Below are 20,329 nucleotides of genomic sequence, written 5' to 3'. Positions count from 1 at the left end.
CATCCAGGCTCACTGATCTAAATAGAAATGACAAAATAAAAACAAAAAGGTGTCATTCAAGTAAAACTGAAATGGATGGCAATAGTAAAGAGATGTTGATGACTGGCAAGATAATATTTAAAGTAGAAAATGGTTTTTCAAAAGAAGAACATCAAATAAGTGCATGTGAGCAAGAACGTGGTTTTCAATTCATGTTCTTTTATTTATTTTATTCCTTTTATTTAGTTGTGATTAAACAAGATCAATGTGACATCACCTTCAATACACAGGTCAGTATTACCTAAAGCCCTTCCCCTTCCTGATTTTTTACTTTTTGCATTTTTGTCACATATACATGTTTCAGATCGTCACACAAAGATAACCAGCGTCAATGCAAAATGCAGTTTTTAAATAATGGATTCATTTATTGAAGGAAAATTTTATCCAAACCTACAGAGCCCTGTGTGATAAAGCGATTGCCCCCTAACCTAATAACTGGTTTTGCCACCCTAACAGGAGAACTGTAATCAAGTGTTTGTGATACAAGCCAATGAGTCTTTCAAATCACTGTGGAGGAAGGGTTAGGAATTTTGGCCCACTCTTCTTTGCAGAATTGTTTAATAAAGACACATTGGAGGGTTTTTGAACATGAAGGTCATGCCAAAGCATCTCAGTCAGATTAAAATCCTAACGCTGACTGGACGCTCAAGGACATTCATTTAGTTTTGGGTTTTTTGAGCCATTCAGAGGTGGACTGGCTTTTGTGTTTGTCCTGCTGCATAACTCAAGTCCACCTGAGCTTCAGGACATGAACTGATGGCCAGAAATTCTCCTACAGGATTTTGAAAAGATGAAAATGAGTTTCACATGACTGTAAACAATCCTGCTAGAATAGAATAATATATTACATACTGTAACTGGACCACAGAGCAAAGTCTGCTTTCCACCCACCTTGTTGTTGTGACAGAGACTGGGGTACTTTGATATACGAGAGAGATTCGCACCCTCTGGGTGAATGAGGGGACGGCTATGATTTCAGATGTTAAGGTTAGGATGTGGACCCAAGAACCTTACCAAAAGTGAAAGGTCCCTGATGGGATGACCAGTCAAGCGTGCAGTCAGGCTGAGTGTCTGCTTTCTTTTCTCCCCACACACTGTCAGTCAGTAAACTCTACTATTGTGCAATATCACCTTATATTTTTTCCAACCCCCTCCACTTCTGTAACATCAATACACACGCACACACACACACACACACACCACACACACACACACACACACACACACACACACACAGGCACGCACGCGTATACAAACACAGGCCTAGAGTGCAAAATGGATCTCTAATGCATCCACTGAAGTGGTTTTAGTTTTCTGACTGCAACATGATACCAGCATGACTTATAGTGTATTATTGCTGCAGCTACTCTGTAGATTCCTGCTTTCGCCAATCTCTCTTATTCTTTTAGTTCAAAACATGAAATAATATGTCAAAGATTAAATACTGATATCTCCACTGGTCCTCCTTACTATCAAAATGAATTGGAATAAGTCATTCGGTACATTAAAAATGTTGAAGTGTTGGATAGTTCAAAATTTTTTAAATCCAGCAGTTTGCACTCAAATGCCATATTTGAACTCATTTCTGTTATATAGTTACATTTCACAATAACAAAAGCATGTGGAAAAATGAAATTTTACCATGAAATTCTTAGTCACAAAGATAAAGAAAAGGTTACATAATGCTAAAATTCCACAGCAATCATCCAATGTTTGTACAAAGTTTACACAGATGGAGATAAAATGACCTACATACATGACGTCATGTCTACAAAATGAAAAAATACACCTACATTTAACACTTTATAAACATTCTGTAGTTTCTGGATGTTACTTCTGTTTATTACATTATGAACTGAAATTTTGTTTTTGTAGTACAGTTTGTCATATTTACTCAATCCAGCGTGGAAGTTGAATGAAAATTCATTTTTTCCATTGTTGTGACTTTGATCTTGAAAAATATTCCATGTGGTTTATTTTACAGTGCTGGAAACTGAAAATAAGCATTATTCCGAATGATTGTCATTGAGTGAATTTTTTATTAGTGTGTGCACAAATATTGGACTTTGCAGGAGTGCTGGACTATATTATAATAATATATTATTAACTATCCAGTTATCAGACATTTTTTGATGTATTTGTCCCAAATTACAGATCCTGATTCATTTTGATGGTAAGAAAGATCACTGAAGATGTTTTAAGGTAATCATTCGATTCAGTTTGTTTATACAGCGCCAAATCAAAACAAGAGTCGCCTCAAGGCACTTTATATTGTAAGGTTGACCCTACAATAATACATACAGAGAAGAACCCAACAATCATATGGCCCCTATGAGCAAGCACTTTGGTGACAGTGGGAAGAAAAACTCCCGTTTAACAGGAAGAAACCTTGAGCAGAACCAGGCTCAGGGAGGGGCGGGCCATCTGAGACTGTTTGGGGTGAGAGAAGGAAGACAGGACAGAAGACTGCAACATGTTCAAACATTGCCACAGCAAAATAAAAAAAATTAAAAAAAATGAAAGGGGGTCTTTGGACCATTTTCAAAATAAATATAACTTTAAAAGTATTTGATATATAAAGCTACAAATTTCACAGCACTCATTATTTATGTTCAATCTTTGCATCATGAACATTTTTATGCAAATCTGCAAACGTTTAAGCATAAAATTTCTCGAAATTGACGGATTTGAGATGGAATGAATAAAGCAAGGCCTCCATTATCAGTTATTAAGGTTTATTTTTTGTCTGCTTGCTATGATGATGAGCAAAAAGGTTATTGTAACAAAAGCTTTCAGAGCAGTGCTTGAATTAAATCATTTTTAGAAACTAAACCTGTTACTCCCTGAGTCTTCACTTGTATTGAAATGGTTCTCCAGATATTTCCAGAGGTTTGAATTCCACTTCTATGGGAAGTACAGGAATTATGACCTGGTAAACACCGTATCCTGCATTTTCCATAATTCACGTTATTATCACTCATTAAAGCCTGTTTCCCTGACAAACTCATACATATTCCACACCTGCAGTTTGTCATAAAGGTTTCCACAGCCCACGCTGAAATAAACTCATGACTCACTATGACATCACCTTAGCTATTGTCCCACACTTCATTCAGCTCCTGCAAGGCCACCGTAGACATTATACAACTGTAGTCATTGGATAGCTGAGTCTATCTGAACATCTTGTACATAATCAATGCCGTGTCCTTTTAAAATCTATGCCACTTTGTAATGCAGTGTTTCTTTTAATGGGCAGCACCCAAGCTTAGCCCAAGATTGCTCCAATGATTTTCAGTTTGAAAACTTTAGATGTGGAAACATAGCATGCTTTTCTAGCTCCATACAGTCCAGCAGAGCTTTTACTCTGAAACAAGCGCTCCTAGATGCTTTTCATCGCTCTGCATTGTATTAGTGGAAGCTGCACAGTACAAAGTCAGCATTGCCTAGCAACCAGGTGACCTTTCTTATTAGCTGTGTGTGAATGTGCATGTATGAGTGACTGTGATTGTAACAGGCAGGGAAATCCTCACATCAGGGTGGGGAAGCAAACCGGCATGCACTTAAATACTAGCGCATGCATATCAGACTTGTGAATACACACACACACACACACGCACACACACACACACACACCACACACACACACACACACACACACACACACACACAGATGTCCCTTATAGGAAGTGACATACACTTACAATTACCATTCAACACATGCACACACTGTAATTAAATATGAGAAAGATCAGTCTCTGTCCCTAGTTTGCCACAGGGAGAAAAAAAAGAGTATGTCCACTAAGCAAACATCTAGCTGTCTCCCCTTTCTCAAGCACTGGCACACCCACTGCAGTCTTACTGCACATAAAATGCAGCACTGTGGGATGGGATGCCTTGCTTCAGGGCAAAGCATTAAACTGTTTAAGTGAACAGCAACACCATATTGTATCCACAGCTGGACAAGGTTAGAGAGAAAAAGTAGTTTGGTGAAGAAGTGACGAAACAGAGGCACTGTGTACCTGTCAGGTCCATAGTAATTGGTTCAGGAGCGTCATCGCACAGCAGGGTCAATCTGGTCACCTTGACATTAGGACCAGAGGCGTCTGAAGAGGGGAAACAGTCCATTATTGCAGAATTCAAGTACCTGCTTGGCTTTTGTTTGTTCAGTTTTCATCTTTCTTTTTTTTCCTGATTGACTGAGCTGGCCACATTAGATATCACTTATTCGATCTGTAATCAGAGGCTGCCCATTGCACTAATGCCTGTATATCAAAAAGCATCTTAAAATATAGTATCTAACATTTAGAAGCACTGGAAAAACGTCTTGTCCCAAGCTGGTATTTAGAGATAGTTTTGGTATTCAGCATACGAATAGAAGCTGACGATAAAGTCATCTCCCCTCTTTGCTGCTTTTCCATTGTCTCATTATAGCCTTTCTTACAGAATTCAATGCTACTAGCTGTAGATGAGGTGGTGCTGAGTTACAGCAGTGAGGGAGTCAAAGCTGTACTGATATCAGCTGCCATAACACTGGCTGCTGGGTTAGAGATGCTGAGACAAGCAGGTCCGTAGGAAGTGTGTGTGTGTATGTGCAGGTTTGTGCATCACAAATTGTTGTTGTAAGTGGATAGTATTAAAGTATAAAAGCTGCAGTAAGACTGGGCACCAGCGTGAATCATGAATCTGCCTCTCCCACAGCCAAAGAATAAACACACACCAACCTGCCATCATTGCTTCTGGCCCCAGCAGGGTCTGCTTGTACTTCACCAGACTTTCATCATCCTTGTCCAGCTCTTGAATCTCCTGCAGGGACTTCTGAGCTGGAGGGTTGTAGTTGAGATTTCGCTCATCCTCTTCCTCCTCAATGGGCAAGTCATTCTTTTCAGCAATCAGACCTTTGAGGAAGAAGAAAGAATATCATATTACAGATGCACATTTTCCTGCAGTTTGCAGGCTTGGTGGGGCCAGTGTTTATATCATGTACATTTCCACCCCCACTTACTCGCCATCATCATCATGTTATTTTTTTCATATTTAAATCATTAACACTGAAAATGTGTTTTTAAAAAGTGAATATTGTTACACTTCACACCTTTAGACTATTAATGTTTAGATGTGTTTACTTGCATCTGCACTACAGGATTAGCATAAACTAGTTGCTATATATTTTCTAGCTGAGTATTTCATCCATTTATTTTGGAAGCTTGTTTCTGCTACTAAAAAAACCCCTTTGCCATGTTAAAATTTCAACTTATTAGCTCACAATTTTGAGTTAATGACTTTTAACCTCCTATGACCTGGCGTCCACATGTGGACATCACATTTTGGGTTACGACCACTTACGAGGACATTATACTGCCACTGTTCTATTGAAATTCTATCGAAGCCAGTGTCCTCTTATATCTCATTTTTCTCAGAAACAAAAATCAGGTAAAAAAAAAAAAAAATCAGGTAATTCTTTGTTTTTACATTCATCACGTCCAAATCATCCCAAATAGCAAAGAGAAATTAAAAATGCATGCCATGAAAGAGTTCAGGTCTTAGGAGGTTAAAATTATTTTGTTAATTTCAAGTTATTTTCCCAGAAGTTTACATTAGTAAGTTGAAATTTTTACTTGTGGATGGCAAAAAATGTTTTTCCTTCTTTCAGTTGCAGAAACAAGCTTACATATAGCCTTTTATTTGTCTCATATTGTAGAGCATACTGTTTACATGCTATGCACATACTGAATAGCAACAAACAAACAGGGCAATGGCAGCGGTAGCGAGCTAAAGGCAATCTCAGTTGTGATTACGATTTTCAAACTTGACACAGATGAGCACTTCTGAAACATTTGTAGTGTAAACGCAATGTTTCCATGGCAACCCATCTAATCTGAAGAAACGCCTGGTCAAGTACAAAATAAATAAAAGCTGAAGGGTGTATTGTATTTGATAACCTGGTAGCCAAATGTTAGCTAGTGTTAGCATGCCTCCTTTCAACTTTTACAAAGTTTAACCCACAGCACATGATGATGAAGAAATGTTTATTCACTGACATGTTCTACAGGGAGTCTGATAAGCTGTTATCAGAAATATGTGTGGTTAACATTTTTACACTAGCGGCACTAAAATTTCTTATTAGCATGCTAATTACGCCAAACATGTTAACCATATATGAGATAATATGCCTAAAACCTAAGTATACAGTAAGCAATACTAGTCTAAGATAACTGTTTATTACTGTTGTATGCAAACACTGTGACAATGGCATCAACATCACTGACATTATCAGACATTATCAAGTGTGAAAGGTACTCAGCCCTTAATTACCATCCTACAAATACCTTAGGTTTGACAAGCACCTGTATACTATCAAGAAGCCAGTTATAACTGTCTGCCTGACAGTCATCTAATTGCAAGTAAAGAGAACAACCCTGTCAGCAACGTTCATCTGCAGTAACTATTTCTGTTATATTTCTCAGGCAGCACAGGCAGGATTGCTTCGTGTCAGCTATATGATGCTTTTTACTCCACATAAGTCTGCTGGCTGCAGCCATCCGGAGTTTGATTTCATCAGGGATTTTGATTCAATACTGAAATTTACAGACGTTCGATAATGTGTTCTGCAAGCCAAAATTTCATTTCAGCATCTCCATCTCATGTGCACCTCCAGAGAGCGATGCTTGCAGGCCGGAATAGTTATATAAATGAAAGGATGTGACCAGATAATGCCACATACATGAAAGCTTGTCAGCACTGGCTCATATTTACAGGGATGTACAAAACGTCTAAAACAGGTTGTAGAATTTTGTATATTAGATATCAATTAATTATTTAAGTTTATTTTTCCATAGGGACAAGTGTGTTATATGAACCAGGCAACACCCCACAGCATTCACTGCCTAAGCCAGATTGCAGTGCCTGTCACTAGTTAGATATTTATAACACAAGGAAAACAACAATATACAAAATCTATATAATAAATGGACACATTAAAACACAAAATTACAAAACAACATTTTAAAACTGTTTCAGTTTAATTTTAAAATTTTAAAATTATCCCAATCAGGCTCCAGCTTTGAAGGCAACTTGCCTATTACAACTATTATATCGAGCTACTAGTTACTAAACCCAGAACTTTCAGAGGAACCACAAAGTCACTGAGCTCATTTATGTATAAACATTTATGTATAAACTTTAGATTAGTGAATGTGATAAAAAGATCAGAACTTAAAAGTTTTTAAAGCACTTTACACCCTTTTTCACTCTTTTTAATGCAGGTGAATCATCAGAGTGGGCACCGATGAACTGATTTCATGTAGCTCCCAGGCAAAGCAGTGTGCAGGTTGTGAAACTTTTCTGGGATGAGAAGGGCAAGAAAAGCCCTGATGGCATTACGAGCCTGTAGTCAGTCATTGATGACTACAAGCCTGTAGTTCTTACATCTCCTATAATGAAATCAGTGCATACAAATCTGGATGTGTTCCAGCTTGCCTATAGGTCAGGCAGGATTTTCATGACGTACTGGGCACTCTACTAAATATGAACTGGCACATTTAGAGGGTGCAAAAACCTTTGCACCCTTTTTTAATTTCATTTTTCTTCAGCTTATATTTGTATTTGAGACCTGTGAGGATTCATATCATTGATCCTGACTTGATATGTTGGTTATAGCGTGTGATGATTGATGGCATTTTATCCAATCTTCTCCAATAGTCTTTCCTCCACTGGATCACCACAAGAACATGTTCTTTTGATGATTTTGTTTGTGCTCTATACTAATGAGTGCCAAAGCCAGGTACCATATTCTTAAGTAAGGAGTGCAAGTGGACTTTCTTGGACTTATCAAAAACTATGGAGATGATCGTGGATTTTAGGAAGAAGCCTATGACCATCTCCCCTGTGGTGATAAAGGATACATGTGTGGAGTCTGAACTGATAACAAGCTGGACTTTGAGCTTCAGGTGGATGCTGTAGCCTGCTAGTGCATATACTTTTATCATAAGCTTTGTGGTTTTCATGTCAACAGCACTTTTATGAGACATTCTCTTTGGTCGCAAGTCACTGAACCTAATAAAACAAAAACAGACTTCAAGCTACGTACAATGTGGAGCAAACTTGCAGATGTGACCCTGAAAGACCTTCCTTGCCTGTACAAGGTTAGGACACTGCCTGCCTGATGAGTGCACTGAATTTATTTATGTTCTGCTACTAATTGCAATGTGCGGTGACTAAAGGGTTGCCCAGAGATTGAGTGTTTTGCTCACTAACAACTACTTTTGATTATAAGGTGATTGCACAGGTTGCCTGATAGAGGCAACCTTGCAAACAGTTTCAGTGTGATTTGGACTGACTGCAGTCACTCTCAGAGAGATTGTTGAAGGTTTCCACATAATTGCTGTCTAAGTTATAAATGCAGACAGATTGCCAACCTGTTGCCATCAGTCTGAATGAGTCTTGGTCAATGGGCACATCTCAGGGGAATTGGCTCAGTTTTCTGCCAGCTGGTTATAATCTGGTTATGTTCCTGTAGAGCAGGAAGGTTGCTGGGTACAAATGTAATAGTTAAATGTGAATTTCTGTCCATGTAGAGAGCAATCGTTATATAATTTTCAATGATTTATTTCAGTAAATTGCTCTATAATCAGAAACACGCTGCATTTAATGGTGACTTGACCCCATTCAATGACAGACTGATAGCAAACTGACTTCATCTTATGGCAACATTAATGGCAGGTTTTAGTGACAGTGTTGGTATGTTTGATCTCATTTTGCAGCAAATAAATAACTGAACTGACATCACTTTTTTTACTGGATACTCAGATATTGGCAGTTGAAGAAAATAGTTTAAATTACAATCGCAGTCATATCGCATAGTCAGTGAAGTATTCTGATAATATCATATTGCTGGCTGCCTGTTTAGTCCCACCTCTACAAGCCCCTCCTTATCAAAGGATTTAAGTTGCCTCTGTGTGGCTGCAGATAACATATCCCAAAGTGCAAATATATACAAATATACTCAAAAACCTATACGTCCGAGCTGACATCTGTCTTTTGAATGAATCACTGTGTTCTTAATGTTGCATTGCCTTTTTATTGCATTTTGTTTGATGGTTATGTGATTTCTGCTGATTGTACAAAAAAATAAATTGCCCCTCGAGATTGATACAGATATCCTTGATCCTTTGTAACCACTTTACAAAGAATAATGTAGCTTTGAAGACAATAAAACATTTTCTCATTAATGGACAAACTTTATATTCGTGCTGCTTATATTTCATCACAGCCCATCAGTCATATTGGACATGCTGGAATAAAATCTCTCTCTTTTTTTTTTATTATATTTTATGATTGAAGTTAGCAGCACATTCTTTCTAACTTCCGCCACACACACACACAAACATAGCGAGACAGAAGAAAGATAATTTCTTACATAAAGACATAACACTGTTACAGACACAGATGCACAATGCATACCTCTAGACCCCAATTATATGTAGAAGAGAAAACACACACAAACTGTGCCACGCACATCTATTTAGTGCCCAGTAACAGCCCAGTGTAATAACCTCTGGTTCTGTTTTTACTGTTCATAATGAGATGACACAGTGTACATCACCCCAGAGCTGTGTGTCGAGGTAATTGGATGATACGGGGGAGTACACAAACACACTTGCTTACACACAAAACACAGAGATGCACACAAACCGTGCTGTACCTGTGCACTGTCCTTTGAATGTGTGTCTGTTACTTACAGTAGCACCCCACCCAGTCAGGGCCAAACACGGCTGCCTTCACCTATTACCATGGCAACACTTTCAACTCTGCTTTCAGTGACATCATCCTTAAGGTGCATCTGTTTTATATGACCAGATATACAGCAAGAGAGGCATCATGAATCAGCTTTAATACTGCACATATGTTTGTTAAACTAGATGTTTAATGGTTCTATTCTTTTCCTAAACCCATGTTAAGTAAGGTTATTGCTAGACAGCTAATTCCCTATCATCACTTACCACACTAATGTTAATAGTTATGGAGCACTAAAAGCAATGATCTTGACTTGACACATGATTTTTTCATTTGTAGTTAGTCATCGTTGTTTAATTAAGCGAGTAAGTAATAAGCCATCCATTTGCTGTACCCACTTATCCTTTTAACAGTGTCACAGGGGGCTGGAGGCAATCCCAGCCGACACTGAATGAGTGGACAGACGGCCAGTCAATCACAGGTCTGACACACACACACACACACACTGACAAAGAACCGGTCATGTTTATATTGACAAGAAAATTAAACTGCAAAGACAACCCACGCAGGGACGAGAACAACATAAAGTGTACACACACAGGCCACTGTTGGCCTATTGGCTTGTAATGAGGCTAGAAACAGCTACCACACAGCACCACAGGTGACTTTAGGCACATCAACATATTTTATCTAAATGTGTCACTAAAAATTCAATCATTACACGTTTCACTGTAAGAAAATCTACTCACAAGGTCAAACTCAAGAGTAACTGCCGTACTTTTATATAACTGGCAACATCAATTAGTACAATTTCTTACTTCCCAAAACTGCCAAGAGCTTTTCCTGGATTTTAACATTAAATATGCATATACTGTGAAGCATTATAGACTAGCGTAGCAACAGCCGCCAACACTAACACAGAAGTGCAGTTCTCAAAACTGCAGTTCCTTAAATGTCTATTTCAGGCTGAAGTCAAACTCCCATGTTAAGATGGCCAACCTTGGAAAAAAGAACTTAACAAGCACACAGCCTAGTCCAATGGGTTTGGATTCAATTACCTCGGTTCTTTTTATATAACACTGCCTTTTAAAATGTGCTAAGGCCTGAAGATATGCATTGTTAGGGACACGGCCTTTTTGACCGACATGTGGATACTGAAACTGTAAGCTATAGCTGGTACCTGTGTCACCTCTAATTTAAAGCTAATTTGACTCACTGAACTAGAACTCGCGGCTGTGTTTGTGCCTACAGGAGTATTTAAATACAATTATGTAACAAATAATGAACCTTAGCGTGGTTAATTAACAGACCCTTTAATCTTTTAATGATCTAGTTTGATCTAGTTACTTATTAGCATATAACAGTGGTATGACTAGATTAAAAATTATGGTTATGTGTTTTTCTTCATTTAAATTTTTACTTGTGACCGATTTTATTTTCAGCAGAACCAGGAGCAGCTTATCTAGCACTACTGTCTCTCAATAGTCTCCCACTAAAGATAACAGATTTATTCACAATGCATGTGCTCAACCAGAAAAAGCTGTCCTCCCAGCTTGACACGCGTCAGTTATTGTTAATAGAAAACTGACATATTTCGTTGTCTCCAAGTCAAGCAGAGTTAGGCCTGTTACCAGAGACAATAGCTACATGTGCCACAAGATGGCAATAATTTAAAGGATGAATGCAAAAAGGAAGATTTATGGCACAAACCTTTGAGATGCAAGGAGAGCGATTGCTTTCACTTTAGTACACTTTAATTGATTTCTATTTTTAAATTCACTGGGCAAGTATGTCTTGCCTTGCTTGCCCTGGCCAAACACCACTGGCATACGGTTTGTACCATAGATGCAACTGGCTAACTAGCTGAGGTAAGTTAACTTAGCTGTCCATCTTTAATCTAAATATAGTCATTTCTGACCCCCAAACAATGATTTTTATAATAATTCAGTGAGACTAAGCAAACTTTCTAGTTGAAGACTATTTTATTTTAATACAATACCTAAGTAAATCATTTTACATCGTTAGTAAAAATCTCTCTTACTTGCATAGTTACATTTAAAACCATGTGGCATGTAATATATGGATGGTTCATGCCTTCATAAATGATTCAGCCACCTGTATTTACATATGAAACCCTGCAGTACATGCAGCACACGAGTGTGTATGTGCTCGTACATTAACACACACTGCGGGGCAAACGTGTTTCTGAGCTGCTATTTAAACCAGTTTCCTCTCTGACATCTGAGAGCTCCTCTTTGATCTCCAGACTGCTGACCTGTCACACTAACTGAATCAATTACCATTTATTTTAAAAAGCAGGATATAGTCCACAGTGAAACAGCCTGAGTGTTTTAACATGGATCCCTTTTGAAGTTGTAGCATGTGATGGAAACTTGTCAAGCTTAGCAAAATATCTCCTCTGTTTGAACAGGTTAAATTTTGACATAGATTATATTAAATCTGTCCCAGTTAATCTGGTTCCTTATGATGACATTGCTGCAAAATACATAGATGCAAACTTTCCCAACATGAATATTCAACATGATATTGTTGTCTGTAGCATTTTGTACATACAGCACCTTATGTTGCAGACATTTAAAAGGTCTAGGCGACTTCAGTTTTCTAAAGATAAAAATCTTACAGAACGGAAAGCTCTGTTTTTGTCCAAAAGTGATTCAGAAGCTTCATTAAATCTAAACATGCAGAGCTATAAACTTCCCATATTGTGTGAATCAGAGTGTGTCCATATGGTCCTCCAACTGTCTCAGCCCCCATCTGTGAAGTGATATTAACTGGTGGATTTTCTTTGATGCTCATAAAACTGCATCATTAACCCACTTGCTTTCCAAACTATCATCAGCTTCACTGAACATACTCGCTGCTAAACCCTACAAGTCAGAACCAGCCCTTTAAAATAAATATTAAAATCACAGATTTTGGTGTATATAATGTATGTTTTCAGTTTGTTTTGATTTTTAGAAAAAGGATGAAGAGAGTGCTTCAAAGAAACAAAAGATACTCGTCACCCCTAAAATGAACTTTTTTGCTATTCCACAGAGTAGGTATTTATTATTCATGCAAATTTCTAGGTGCCTCTAGCTACAGTCTGAGAAACAGAAATTGATACTTAAGTCACTCTGTCATCATTTATTTTCTTCTTTTTTATTTAAATAAATGCAAATTTCAGTTTTTAAAATGCAAAAACCCAGTAGTCAAATCTCAAAGTTTAGTAGCGTTTAAAGCAGGGGTCCCCAATCTCAGTCCACGAGGGCCGGTGTCCCTGCAGGTTTTAGATGTGTCCTTGATCCATCACAGCTGATTTAAATGGATAAATTACCTTCTCAACATGTCTTGAAGTTCTCCAGAGGCCTGGTAATGAGCTAATCATGTGATTCAGGTGTGTTGACCCAGGGTGAGATCTAAAACCTGCAGGGACACCGGCCCTCGTGGACTGAGATTGGGGACCCCTGGTTTAAAGGAAGTATTAAAGCCTTGCATATGTAAGTAGAATCACAAGACACATCTGCCGGCGTTTACAGCTAAACCAACATGTTTAGTGAAAGTCAACACTGCAATCTGTTTGGTGGAGGAGAGGGGGCTTCAGGGGAAGAAGGATACAGAGAGGACTGAACACATGAGAGCTGAAATGTATACTAATGGAGGCATGAGTCACAAACATGAGTGCACGCATTAAAGTTGTTCTTTCACTGGTTCCTTGGTGATGCATGTCTACCATATGACTAAATCTAGTATAGTTGACATACTTTGGATAATTTTTAAAGGTTCAGCATAAATTAATAGCAATATAAACAATTAGAAACATTACTTCTCAGCTGATTTAACATGACAGCGTGAGGTTTCTCTGTGTGTGACTTTGTGTTTCTGACATTTTGTTTCAAGACCCCAAGATGCCAAACGCTGGGCTTCCAAACTAATAATGGGTGATGTGGCAACCTCCATTTATTAGCTACAGTCTACAACAAAATTGACCAATGACTGTGCAAAATCACATCATATCCCTACTCAGCATCATCTAAAGCAAGCAGTCAAATAATTTAAAAGCTCCTGTAACAGAGATCACGGACTATTTCATGGAGCAGTAACTTCCTTCATTCTGTTGGTTTCCTGATAACTTAATAAAAAAAAACGTCCTTTAAGTTCTTTGTTGGAGTTCTTTTTGTGGATTAAATCAACTAAATATCGTTTAGTGCAAATTGTTCAGTTTTATTACTTTTAGACAAAGTCTGAAAGTTTAAGGCAGGGTGTCAAATATATGGCCCGGGGCCCAGAACTGGCCTGCTGAAGATACCAATCACACTGGACTGCTTTGGAAAACGTGACGAAGAGCAAATATTTTGGACTTTTAATTCCATTTTCATATGTTTTATAACTTTTCCTATCAATAAAAACCTCCTTCAGGGCCATTCATACTACACCAAAGTAACTAAATAGTAAATAAACAATAACATGAGAAAAGTTCCTGTTTTTCACTATGTAGAATAATGTAGTAGAAATGTCTCATTTTTATAGTGAGTCCTCAGTAGAAAATATTTTTTTTAAAAACCCACACATCTGTTACTTACAGTGCTAACAGATTTCTTTCGTCTAATACACCAGCATTTCTTTATCATGCAGAAAAACTGAAACTTACTGTTGAAACGGTTTTTCTTATAAAAAGATATGTGAGAGATTAAATGCATAGTAAAACATCTTTACACTGACAGAAGGGGGAGTTTCACTGGTCTGACCCACTTAAGATCTAAGTGGGCTGTATATGGCCTGCAATATAAAATATTTCCAGTTTTTAGTTTTAGCTTAGCTATTCTTAAAAAGCTGCAGGCTGGATTGGATTGTGGACAAATGGGCCGTTCATCTACACAATGGAGGCTCTGAGATGAAGATCAAGGTTAAAAAAATAAATCTTCTTTTGATATTTATTTAAAATAACATATCGCAAATGGAGCATTATCTTGTAAACGGAAAAGGAACCTTATTGCGAGTAATCAAAGTTTCACATCCATGACTTTCCTGCGTCTGTTTGCATAATTGCTTCCTGTCTGCCCCCTCCTCTCTCAACCCAGATAACTGTTCACTGTGTCAGAAACACACTTCTTCTTCTTTGTGTGTGTTCGCTGTACGTCTGTGACAGAGCGTGTGTGCCCTCAGTGTTGATTTGCTGGGTGTTTTTTATAGTCCTTTGAGACGCTCTGTCACTGCTCTGTTCTAATACTATAACGAGACCTCTGGGATGCACGCGCAGACTTATATACAAAAAGACACACATAGCAGAAAATAAAAAGGAAGCTTACAGGCCTCTGCACAGCCAGTAACAGCTATAATATGAATGAAAAAAGGCTGTAAAAGCATTTCGGGAGGGTTTGTTTCCATCTGTGGAGCTGCTGGCAGAGTGTGGTCTCTCCTGCCACAAATGACTGCACTTGATCCGTCACCTCTAAGATTACAGAGGGGTGATGCAGACATCCTGTCAACACCGGAGACACTCGTAACACTTAATCATGCTAACCAGCAAATCACTGTAATCTCTGTCCCCATTTTGCCCTGCTGATGAAAAGCTGAGATGACAAATAAATGACACCAGCTGCTGGTCATATTGGCACATTCACGAGTGACAGTCCGTCTTTGAAATAACATAACGATACTGCAGACATCATTCAATATCTTTTTCACCTGCAGTTTGCAAAGTGCTTAACCTCTTTTAACCTCTGAAAATGCTCTTTTACTCATGACAAAAACTAAAATGCATGCTATTATTATTAGAAGAACACCATGCATGCTAAACTGTACATCTGTTTTCCTAAACTAAATCAAAATTGACTGCAATCATAATGTGGGGTTTCTTCATATCATCGCCATCTGCAGCCATCAAACGTTTTGCAGTAAACCCGCTTACTCTGTCAAAACCCAGATCTCAAGCAGGACAGCATCAGTAAGAAACCTCTATTATGAGACAAAATTGGCTGATAACTGGATCAAGAAAATCCCTCCTTATATGTGAGCCAGGCCAAAAGAGGCTGAAAAGTTGAAAATGTCATTTTCACCATACCTTCTAAATTAACCCAAACATAAATGCGGAAATCAACTAATGCAATCTGTTCTGACATTAGGCAGTATATCCCCCTAGTGGCTGTGATCCAATTCTCATTCAATTTAGTAAGTAAATAAAAAGTAACAAGAAAGAGCAGCGCTGGCTTTTGCCAGAAAGTAAAGTCAATATGTCATCCTCCAGTTCCAAGACGCTTGTGGTCATAACACCATGGTGCTGTTCAGCCAAAAAAACCTGACTCACTGCATATAAATTTAACAAAAATGAAATTTAACAAAATGGCTCTAATAGATAAAGTTGAAATTCAGGTGCCCCTTTATGTCATACTGACGCGCTCCCTCTGTAGTCTCCCCCTGCTGACCATCAGAAGGACTGCAGAAGGCAAAAACAATACAGCAACAACAAAAACAGAGTCTGCTGAGCTCCGCAAACTAAGGTTTGCCATATATTTAATGTTGCAATAATAAATGTAGTTGAGTTACGATTATTATTTCAGTTCAGTTCAGTTTTATTTATATAGCACCAATTCACAGCAACAATTGCCTCAAGGCATTTTATATTGTAAGGTGAAGACCCTACAATATAAGAGAGAAATCCCAACATTCAGATGGCCCCTATGAGCAAGCACTTGGCGACAATGGGAAGGAAAAACTCCCTTTTAACAGGAAGAAGTCTCTGTGAACCAGCTCTGGGAGGGGCAGCCATCTGCTGCGACCAGTTGTGGGATGAAGAGAGTGAGAATGAAAGAGAAGAGAAAAGAAAAGGGAAAAGACAAACGTTAACGTTGTGTTAAATATGGCAAATGTTAAATATGTAGTTGTGGCATATGGACACATATGGACCACAGAAGAACTGTTCAGTGCATCATAGCAAGTCGAGTAGCTGCCTGAAGCTATAGCAACATAACTAATGGAAGATTCAGGGTCACCTGATCCAGCTCTAACTACATGCTCTATCAAAAAGGAAAGTTTGAAGCCTAATCTTAAAAGCAGAGAGGGCGTCTGTCTTCCCAATCCAACTCGTATTACTGCTAACACAGCCATGGCATCTTTACCTTGCAAGATAATGTATCATTATGCTTGATTATCCACTGGCTTTCGCAAATTTAGTCATATGAGCAGACTGGGAAAATGAACCTGCACCCTTTAATCATCATCCACTTTTGTTAATGTTTGGCACACACACACACACCCAGGCGCAGTAATATGTCCACAGCTGCTCTGTCAGCCTTGATGAGACAGCAGGTTGTCTAATTGACTGACTTGATTGCCCTCGTATGTGTCTGTTCACCCATAAAAACCTCATTTATCACTAATAGGACAAAAAAAAGGAGGCGGGATGATGAACGTAAACAGATACAGTGGCTTTCTTAGATCTCTTATCTGGCAGCTGACAGCGTGTGTGCATGTAGACCTGAGTGGTGGAAGTGAGCAAGAGACGGCAAGACAGGAGAAGGATTAGGGAGGGAAACGCGGAAGTTATGTTGTTGAATCTAAAGAGAGAATAAAGAATATTTGGATGAAAAAAAGGGCAGACGTGAAGGAAGACAGAGGCAGGTATGGAGCATCAGCCCTATTCAGATGGAAAAAAAGGAAAAAATGACAGTATAAGCGAGAAAAGACGGGGAAGCAAGCAGGGGAATCGTGTGGGTTATAAAATGCAGAGGAACTAGAAAAGAAAAGAGATTTCCATGAGGCATTTTCAAGGCCTGCTGCTCGCTGTGTGAGACAATGTTTGCTGATTGACAGCTCATGAAAAGCGTTCAGCCACTTGGGCCTCACCCACTCATCCAGTGTCTCTCTCTGTATTTCCCACACATACACACAACACGCTTTGTAAAATATCCCGAGCTGCTCCCTTTTCTTTCCTGGTAACAGCTGCTGACAGAACACGTCAATCTCGAGGTATCCCTCTGCTTTCTTTGTTTTCTGGTGATGTTTATTTTTTTTTCCAATACAATAAATCCCCCTCTTCCTTCTGCCCAGTTTCTTCCTCACCTGCTCTAACCATTTCCACCTTCCCTCTTTGCCCTCTTATGTTTCTTCGCTCTCTTTCCACCACAAACTCCACTGATATGCCTCCCCATTCACCCTCGCTTTATCATTTTGCTCCTTCATCTGCCGTTTATCTTCCAACTCAGTCACCTCCCACGTTCCTATCAAATTCTCCTACACGTCCTCAAAATTCTGTCCTGGCCAAATGACGAGATTTGATGTGTCATATCCACAGGGAAAAAAATGTACAGAGGATGTGCAGATTTTTTGCATTTTGCTCTTGCAACAAAAAATGATGCAAAGATTGCCACAGTCAGATTTTGATTGTAAGGAACTAGTAAATGTAGCATGTTTAGGCAATCGTGTTGGTAGGATATTGGACACGATATGATGACTGCACTAAATGAAGGCATGGAAGCATGAGCGAGTAATTTTACTCTGAAAATCCAAATTAAAGGTAGATTAAAAGAGTAAAACTGTCTTCAGTTTTCAGAACTTTAGGCCACCAGAAACTGAAGCACTGAGTATTCAATCTGCAGGAGAAACAGGCTGAGAGCTGTAACACTGCTGCACACCTGGAGCGGCGCGATCATGTCAAACTGCTGTTTGAAATTCATACAGTTAATAGAATAGATTATCTGTGCCTTTCTTGGCTCTGAAGCACATTACCGCTCCACTTAAGAGACCTCACTCTCACCGCTTCTGTGGCTCTGTCCTTAAATCATGCTCGTTTTTCTTTTCTAAACCTCCCAAAACACACTCTTATACACACACCTGTGTGAAGGGAAACCCCAGCGCTTTACCACCATCTGGTACTGCACCGGGGTTCAACAATACTGCAGTGTAACAGACACGCTCGCACAGTTTTATCTTGCATTTATTATAGTTTTGCAAATGCAGAAGATGCTGTTAAAAGTAATGCAGAACGTTGGTGATGTAATATGACTCCTGCATACACTGTGTCACCTTCTAAATGCACACACACCCACACACTGACGCACACACCTTTTTCCCTCACCATTCCCATTAATGAACAGACACACTTTCTCAAAAAAATTTCAAAAGCTGGCAGCATGCATGCAGATGCACATAAGGACATGCGCATGCATACACAAGCCACACACATGCACACAAAGAGACACACGCAGGATACTGTAAGATGTGATCAATAGCTATTGATCTGCCACCTTTGGCTTGTCTTGGCAGCGCTTCATGTCAGACATAAAAATGTCCACACCCGGCAGGATGGAGACAAATTGCACACACACTCACACACACACATACACATATGAACATCTCTCAAACACACACACCCAAATTTGATTTTATCTCTAAATCATGAAAATTCAGCACAAATCGATAACTGATAAGCAGCAACATTAACTTCAGTCACTGAAGTTACATTAATTCACACACACAAAGACACACACACACACACACACACACACACACACACACGCTCGCGTGCGCTTCTTCATCGCCTCACCTCTGTAGCACATAGTTAGCCAGAGCAGCTCCAGCACCTGACCCCCAAACTCACACACGTCCAATCCCAGCATGGTGCCTCTCTGCGGGGCTTTACTCTGTGAGACGGCAGGCTGAAGTAGAACCAGAGGACCTCCACAGGTAGCAACAAAGTGGCAGAGCAGGGATCGATTAAAAAGAAGAGAATCCACAGAAGTGTTTGAGTAGAAAGAAAAGAGGTCAGGCGAGCATCTCTTCCTCTGAGGAAATAACAAGAAATACGTATTTACAGGTGTAGAGGGTTAAAGAGAAAGAGGACCGGCGTGAGAGAAACAGCAGAGGGAAGCAAGGAGGTATCCTTGGGTGTGGGTGTGGATGTGATAGGATGTGTGTGAGCTAGGGAGAGAGAGAGAGCGAGAGGGTGGAGGGAGGTCGAGGGAAGGGAAGCAGCAGACGTGAGAAGCAGCCGGCTTTCTGCGCTACTTCTTGTCTTACATACACTAGAGTTTAGTGACAAAAGGGAAAAAAAAGCGATCTAAAGGCTGAGGATGCTGTCAGCTGTTTCTGGATGCAGTAGGGATGCTGGAAGAACAGCGGTAGGCAGACGCTGGCTCAGCCGGCAGAGCTGTCTGCAGTTTAGTGTGTGTGTGTGTGAGTGTGTGAGTGTGTGCGGTGCTCAGACGCTGGCTATCGATTCGCAGACAAGCATGGAACCCCTCCCCTCCAGCATCCCTCCCTCCCCTCCTCATGCCATCAGCCCAGCGACTGCAATGAGCTCATCCTTTACCCCCCCACACACACACTCTCCCCCTCCCTCCTCCGCTCTTCCTTGCATCCCCTCCTTCCTTTCTTCCACACCTCACTCCTTCTCACGCGCCCCCTCCAACTCTCTCATGCTTTCATTTCCCCTCTTCATTTTTCATTACTTTTACGAATTCTCACGTGGCATCGGCTCTCTCCTCCTTCACCTTTGTATCACAGTGTCAAGCCAACTCTCTCTCTGTTTCCCTATTTATCTCACTTCCCCTTTCCTTCA

General features: G+C 39.5%; 1 protein-coding gene across 1 annotated transcript; it reads right to left on the bottom strand.

Moving 5' to 3' along the window:
• Positions 1–3,960: 3,960 nt before the first annotated feature.
• Positions 3,961–19,980, bottom strand: LOC100708739 (rho GDP-dissociation inhibitor 3). The gene is made up of 3 exons (XM_019358105.2): positions 19,316–19,980; positions 4,761–4,934; positions 3,961–4,142 (listed from the first exon to the last, which is right to left on the bottom strand). Exons 1-3 carry the CDS (start codon positions 19,386–19,388, stop codon positions 3,961–3,963), a joined length of 429 nt encoding a protein of 142 aa, XP_019213650.2. The 5' UTR covers positions 19,389–19,980.
• Positions 19,981–20,329: the final 349 nt, after the last annotated feature.

The sequence above is a fragment of the Oreochromis niloticus genome, linkage group LG4 (genome assembly GCF_001858045.2).
Source record: "Oreochromis niloticus isolate F11D_XX linkage group LG4, O_niloticus_UMD_NMBU, whole genome shotgun sequence".
Classification (NCBI taxonomy): domain Eukaryota; kingdom Metazoa; phylum Chordata; class Actinopteri; order Cichliformes; family Cichlidae; genus Oreochromis; species Oreochromis niloticus.
Note: the sequence above shows the minus strand (reverse complement) of the source record. Positions and strands in the feature narration are given on the sequence as shown.